The sequence below is a fragment of the Arachis ipaensis genome, chromosome B03, assembly GCF_000816755.2.
Source record: "Arachis ipaensis cultivar K30076 chromosome B03, Araip1.1, whole genome shotgun sequence".
NCBI classification, from domain to species: domain Eukaryota; kingdom Viridiplantae; phylum Streptophyta; class Magnoliopsida; order Fabales; family Fabaceae; genus Arachis; species Arachis ipaensis.
The window spans coordinates 21,083,164-21,090,841 of NC_029787.2; the positions used below are offsets into that span (position 1 = coordinate 21,083,164).

At 34.1% G+C, this 7,678-nt stretch overlaps 1 protein-coding gene across 1 annotated transcript; it reads left to right on the forward strand.

Annotated features, from left to right (window-relative positions):
• Positions 1,731–4,171, forward strand: LOC107629882 (bifunctional epoxide hydrolase 2). The gene is made up of 5 exons (XM_016332820.2): positions 1,731–1,893; positions 1,968–2,182; positions 2,351–2,521; positions 2,644–2,879; positions 3,751–4,171. Exons 1-5 carry the CDS (start codon positions 1,824–1,826, stop codon positions 3,998–4,000), a joined length of 942 nt encoding a protein of 313 aa, XP_016188306.1. The 5' UTR covers positions 1,731–1,823; the 3' UTR covers positions 4,001–4,171.

A 7,678-nucleotide genomic window follows, 5' to 3' on the forward strand; every position in this document is an offset into this window, starting at 1 on the left:
TAAATATATTATATAATATATTAGGAGTGCGGATAGAGTAGAGTAGAGTATACCCTGAACCCGTACCCTACCCACAAGTGAACTCGTACCGCACCCTACCTTACTCGAACGGATTGGTTTGGATTGAATACCCGTAAGTAGATATAAATTGTCAGCCCTAATTACATGCATTTCATGTTTATTATTTTATTCTACTTTTTAATACATTATGCATGACATATGCTTATTTTATTGATCATGCATTTGATATTTATTATTATTTTATTAAATAGAAAAAAATATCTTCGGTCCAAACTCCAAACCACTTCGACTTGGCCCATCATGTAATAATTTTCTCTCTCTTTCTAAATAATAATTTTACATCTTCACATGTATGATGTTTAAAATTATTTAAAATATAATTTTTTTTACATATTCACACTCACCCTGACTTGGTCCATGTGAATAATGTGATCATTATTTTTTTCTTAAATAGAAAAAACTACCAAAATACCCATAAAGTTTACAAACGCTGATAAAATTACCTATAAACTAAGAAAATTAATACTATATCTATGAAAGATGGGTTCTATATGACAAAAGTATCAAAATCTTAATTTTTTATTGATTTTTTAATAAAATTCCTAAACTACCCTACACTCAACTTCAACTCACTTTTTCAACCTTTCATAACTCAATTTGCACCAACTCTTGCCATGGAGTCCAAAACTACTCCTACAACAAACCAGACCAAAATCAATGATAGTAGTGGTGGCGGTAGAGGATCGGACCTCAACCGATTCATTCATAAGTTTATAATCCATACCCAAACCAAATTAATCAAACACCAAAAAATACTCAAAACATAAAAATTTTTAAATCCATTCATCCAATTTCAATTCACTTTAGCAAAACTAGAAATAGAAAAAGCCATCAACCATAAAAAATTAAGAAATCCATTCATCCAATTTAAAATTTATTTCAGCAAAAATCAGAAGTAGAAGTAGCCATCAATTGGATCTTTTGTAAATCAATCTCAGCCTTCATAAAAAATAGAAGCAGATTAAAAAAAATAGAACAGTATCATTTTAGTAGTAACTAAATCAATTTCTGAAAAGAAGAAAAATAAAATAAAAATATTTTTAAAAAAAGAAATACCTTTTTTTTCGCCGGCCGACTGTAACATCGTCAATGGCAGAACCTCCATTCACAGTGCTACCTCCCTTTCTTCTCTAATTTCTATTTACCGAACCCGCTTTCTGCATGCAAGAGTACCACGACCTCTCTCTCTTCTCAGGTGTGCGATGACGGTGTTCTCCTCGGCTGGGTCAGACTCGCCACGACGACGTTCTCCTTGACTGCAACAGGCGCGCCACGGCAGCATTTTCCTCAGGTTGGGTCACAGGTGTGCGATGAAGGTGTTGTAGTCACCTTAATAGTGAGAGGGAGAAGCGGCAATGAGGAGGTAGGAGGAGAATTTCTGTGACTCTGTGAGGGTTTTTGAGGGATAAGTGAGGAGAGAGGAAGAAGAGAAGAGAGGGAGTGACGGTAGAATGGGGTTAGGGTGGGGTAGTTTAGAAATTTTATTAAAAAATCAACAAAAAAATAGAATTTGAATACTTTTGTCATACGAAACTCATCTTTCATGAATACAACGTTAATTTCCTTAATTTATAGATACTTTTGTCAGCGTTCGTAAATTTTATGGGTATTTTGGTAGTTTTTCCTTCTTAACTTTTGTTTGTATCTAATCTTTATCTGCAGGTGGGTCCAAAACTAATAAGGAATGATAACCAATTTTCTCACACACACACTTCACTCTTCAGAGCATACTACACACTGTGATGGAGAACATCAAACACAGTGATGTCCAAGTGAAGGGGCTCAAGCTGCATGTGGCAGAGATTGGAACCGGTATTTCCCTTCATCAAACACAATCATGTTTGTTTGTTAATTCATTTCCATTTGAGAGATCTTGTTTTGTGCAGGGTCAAAGGCAGTGGTATTCTTGCATGGATTCCCAGAAATCTGGTACACATGGAGGCACCAGATGGTTGCTGTGGCCAACTCTGGCTACAGGGCTATTGCCTTCGATTTCAGAGGCTATGGACTTTCTGAGCAGCCACCTCAGCCTGAGAAAGAAACCATGTTTGATTTGATTGATGAAATCTTGGGTCTCTTGGATGCTTTAAACATCACCAAGGTAAGTAGGTAACTACACTTTCTAAGAGTAAATTTGAGAAGCTGAAACTGGATCTGTTAACATGAAGGATTTGGATCCTCTAGAGTCATATAATTTCAGTTTCAATATGAGGCCTCAAGATCACACAAAACAGAAACTAAACTAACCATTGTTTATTATATATGACAGGCTTTCCTTGTTGGTAAGGATTTTGGTTCCATCCCAGGGTATCTTACAGCAGCTCTGCACCCAGAAAGAGTAGCTGCAGTTATAAATTTGGGCATCCCTTTCATTCTTCCGGGCGAATCTGCCGTCCGGAACGACCTTCTCCCCAAAGGCTTCTATATTACCAGGTGGCAGGTACAAGATCCTTGCATTCCTCTCTCTCAACTTATTTGTTGTTTGTATCTTTTTTTAGGTTATTTTTGTCAGTTCATTTTGGCAGTTTATCCTATTTAGTAATTACTTTGTACTAATTTCAGGAACCTGGGAGGGCAGAAGCAGATTTCGGCCGTTTCGATGTGAAGTCAGTTATAAGGAACATCTACACACTGTTCTCTAGCAGCGAGATACCAATAGCAGCTGATGATCAAGAAATCATGGACTTGTTTGATCCCTCTAAACCGCTTCCACCATGGTTCTCTGAGGAAGACCTTCAAACCTATGCATCACTCTATGAAAAATCTGGATTCAGATATCCATTGCAGGTTCCTTACAGGTAATTACACCTTCCACTTTCCCTCATCTTCAGTTCCAAATAAACAGCAATTTAATGATACAAGGAAGCAGAGGAAAAGAGATCCTTCCAACAGAAAATAGGACAAAAGACTAGTGAAACATAATGTAAGGGGGAAGAATTTAAAAGAGAAAGATAGAATAAGAAAAAATAAATTTCTCAATTAAGGATTAATAGACATAAGAGCGAGTAGAGAGAATTCTAACAAGGACCAAAGAAAACAATCACTAAAATCATTCATGGTCATTTACATTTTTATTATATCTATTTATAGTAAATCAATTACTAGTAAGACTATCTTAATTGGACCTTGGTTCCACTTTTTACTCATTACACACAACTTTTCAATCAATCTAACATGTCGGAAAGTCAATCATGAGTTTTACATTGTATAAATGCCAAAAGATTTTTTTTTTCCTTCTTTTTGAAGTGGAGCTTATGATAAGCTAAACAAGAAAACAACATAAAAGCTCAAACAAACAAACGTACTCTACTGGTCCTCCCTACTCAGGAATGATCTGAGGCCAAATGCTTAACACCATCCCATAAAACTTGTTTATCTAAAAGTCTATGATTAAAAGTGTGCATATTGCACTTTAGCCAAATACTCTAGATAGTGGTGTGTATACTTCACAATACCACTAGATTTTGCTTCTTAAATGTTCATGGAGTGAAATGTTACCACAATTTGTCCTCAACTAAGTTTATAAGGTGTGGAATTTCAATGTTAAAATACAATTGCCTCGTTTCTAAATAAATATTGCTTGGACTAATGTGGTATGTTAAAAAATCATTGTATTTGGACACACATTGTTCAGGCTTCAATAACTGTTTTTGGTTATGATCCATGCAGGAGTCTCAATAAAGATTGTGGCTTAAGTGAGCCAAAAGTGAGTGTTCCTGCACTTTTGATAATGGGTGAGAAAGATTATGTGATCAAGTTTCCAGGAATGGAGGACTACATCAGAAGTGGAGCAGTGAAACAATTTGTGCCAGACATGGAAATCACATATATTCCAGAAGGAAGCCATTTTGTGCATGAACAAGTTCCAGACAAGGTCAACCAGCTCATTATTGACTTCCTTGACAAACAAAATGTTTGACTGTTTCTTCTGCTTCTTCATTGGAGATGCCATTTCTGTGCCGCTTAATGTTACAATTAATAGAAGTATGTTATATTCAGACTCTGAATTTCCAGTTTATGCATCACCATTGTCCAATGGAGTATATTGTATAAATATAATAATGTGGTAAAGTACTATTTTGTTCTTTAATGTTTGGACTAAATTCTAATTTGATTCCTAATATTTTAAATATTCTATTTTTGTCCCAAAATTTTTTAAATAGATTCAATATTGTTCTACCGTTAAATTTGACACTAATAGTTAATGGAATGAGTGATGTGGACGTTAATAACATTACTAGTTAAGACATCTTTTATTTTATGTGTTAAAAAAATATAATCAAAACCTTCTTCTAACATTTCTTCTCTTCAATTTTCTTTTTGTATAAAACTTTGAATCCTAACTATTAATTATCAATGTTCTAAAATCAAAGAAATTTTTATATTAGTGATCAACAGTAGATCGATTTTACTTACATACAAAAATCAAATGCTATTATCTTTTTAATATGCAAATTATTTGTATCAAATTTAATAGTATATTAAACCCATTTAAAACTGTTTCAGTATTAAAATAAAACGTTTGAAATTTTTTAAAATTAAAATAAAATGTTAGATTAAAATTTGGCTTAAACGCTAGAGATCAAAATAATATTTTATCCAATAATAATAGTCTAAGAAGTTTCATAAACAAGTGTGCTAGTTTAAATGACTTGTTATGTCGATAAAAAAAATTTAAGTTATTAATGAAATTAAAATATAATATTTAATTTTAAAAGAATAATTTGAAAGAAAAATTAATTCCCACTTCCCAGTAATTGCAATAAAAAATTCAAAAATTAACTTTTTCCTATGATTCAAATATCTAATTACAGTGTAGCTCCCATTAATGGTATATAAAAGGCTATTAGCCATTGTCTAGTAATAAGAGGTTTAGATAATATACCTCTTAATTTCCATTAAACTTCGATTGAATTTTAAATTTTTAAATATCTAACTCTATCAGTTTAATAGTCTATTGGATTTTCCGAACCTTAAAAATGAGAGTAGGTTTTTCTTTCTTTTTTTTTAAACAAAGAATAAACGCAAATAAGCAATATAGAAACCTCAATTGTAGTCATTTCCATCAATAATGTCGTCAACAACATAGGGTTCAATTAACTATATTCCACTCTTGGACAAAATGAAAGTAGTTTTAACTTTTACGGGCCTGCTACACATACAAGCAAAAAGGCCTTACAAGTTATCCAAGCTATCAGTCCACAATCCTTCCAGACGCGCAGTGAACATCATTGAATGGGGTGTCATTTACACGCGCTCCACTCAAACGGTTACGCTTCGCGTAAACCGCCCCTTAATAGCAAACTCTTCCACTTCTTCCACTTCTCAAAGCCATTCAGAGAAAAAGCAAACGTTCCATTTTCGAGCATCATTCGATACTAAAGATATACAACTCGTCGCTAAGATTCGAAAATTTTATCAACACAACATAGAACTCTCGATCAAGAATCTCCAGAGAAAACAAAGCTATAATACTCAAGGTACGTTACATTACCATTCCTGTATATTTTCCACATTTCGAAATTGAAGAACTAGGTTTTACTGTTCTTCTACGTTGTTGTACGTTTTACTATTCTTCTTGCTCTACGTCTCATTTTACAGTTTATCATGTTCTACTTGTTCTAGGTTTTAATGTTATTCTTGGTTCTATGTTACACTGTTCTTCTTAGTTCTTCTAGGTGTTACTGTTCTTGTTGTTCTAGTTCTTCTGGTAACTGATTTTTGGGGGTATATTCCGTAGTTTGGTGGGTGTATATGAGGTAATTTGTTGGGTGTATATTTCTCAACTAATATACTGTAATAGTCAGCAGTTGCAACTGTTCTTATATTTGCTTGTCCATGGATGTATATTGCTTGACCTTGTAATGTTGTTTGACCTTGTATATTGATGCAAGTTTGAGTGATATCTGATTGATATATATAGGTGTATCTGAATCATATCTATGGGTGTATCTTACTGATATCTATGGGTGTATCTGACTCATATATATGGGTGTATCTTACTGATATCTATGTGTGTATTTTTCATTTTAGAAAAAGGCAGCGAGAAACCAAGCTGGAAAAAATGTAAGAACAAATATATGTCTTAGATGAAATCAGTTTTATATAATAGAAACATATCTGACTATAATTTTATTTTTGTTTACAGCAAACGAAAGACCTTAAGTGTGCAACACATTTGTTAAGTGATAAATTCAGAAACATGAGTGAGGAGAAGAAATAATTGTGAGGGATTTGGGATTCGGTGGCTTGATGCACATCCCACCACTAAGGATGCATCACAAAGTGTTAAGGGAGCTGGCTAACAACTTCAAATTAGGGGAGAACAGACTGGAAACCGGATACGGTTCTTTTAAAATAACACCAAAAAAATAGGTGATGCGCTTGGCATCAACGCAACAGGTAACTCGCTAAAAATTATAGGTGTATATTAACTGACGCTTGGGTGTATTTTAGTTGATGCTTGGGTGTATTTGAACTGATATTCATACTTTGTTGTTTTCCTTTTTGTAGGAGATCTATTTCCTCAGAAAGTCAATTATAAGGAACTTTCTGATGATGACAAAGAAATTTTTAGAAGATTCCAGGGTAAGACCCTCAAAAGTCTTACAGATGAGATGATGGATATTGGCGTTGGTAACGAAGAGGATCGCCTAATGTTCAAGAGGATTTTCATCCTCTATATACAGATGTCGTTCCTTTTACCAACGATAATAAACAAAATCTCGCCTGTGCACCTGGCCCCAATTTTTGAGATGGACACCATAACAGAGTGAAACTGGGGAGGGCATGTTTTGAGTTTTATCGTCAAGGGCATACCCGACTACAAGGAGAAAAAGAAAAAGGCAATTGATGGCTGCCTCTTTGCCCTGATGATAATTTACTTTCATATTTCTAAAAATAAAGGCAAGAAGAGGGCTGAAAGACCGCCAAAACCCTGGATTGCCAACTGGAGTAAGGAGCAGTTGGTCGAAAGAATGAGTGCGGAAATAGAGGAAAATATGGTAAGTGAACATAATATGTTGGGTGTATTTTATTTACCTGAATGTTGCTAACTAAAATTTCTAATGTTTCAGGGGATTGTAAAGGTGGCGCAAACAAGAGAGAAAAAGAAAAAAATAGAGAAAAAAGAAAAAAAAAACAAGAAATCAAAAACACAAAAAAAGGAAGGCAACTTCAACATCGTCTTCGGAGACAGAAACAACTGATAGTGACAGTTCTACCTCTGAGTCTAAGACTCAAGAAGACAATGAGTAGTCAACTAAGTCTAAGACTTAGTCTTAGACTTAGGAGAACTGAGAAGAAGGAAAAAAACCTCAGGTAAGACCTTCCGTTTGTTAGTAATAAATCTTGTATGATTTCTATATTTTATGTGGGTTTATTTACGTGTTCTATGTTGGTTGACTTACCTGTTATATGTGGGTTGTGTTGTTTGCTTTATGTGGGTTGAATTATTTGTTGTATGTGGGTTGAACTATTTCTTTTATGTGGGTTTACCAAGGTGTTTTATGTGGGTTGAGCTATTTCTTTTATGTGGGTTCATACCATGAATGAAAAAAGGAAAAAACGACCCAACAAAAGAACCACTTAGCAGACT

Bases quoted from the DNA above. Each gene is read 5' to 3' on its own strand.
- LOC107629882 (XM_016332820.2), top strand. From the start codon at position 1,824: ATGGAGAACATCAAACACAGTGATGTCCAAGTGAAGGGGCTCAAGCTG. The intron at 2,183-2,350 runs GTAAGTAGGTAA...TATATATGACAG, and splicing joins ATGCTTTAAACATCACCAAG to GCTTTCCTTGTTGGTAAGGA. The intron at 2,880-3,750 runs GTAATTACACCT...TGATCCATGCAG, and splicing joins CCATTGCAGGTTCCTTACAG to GAGTCTCAATAAAGATTGTG.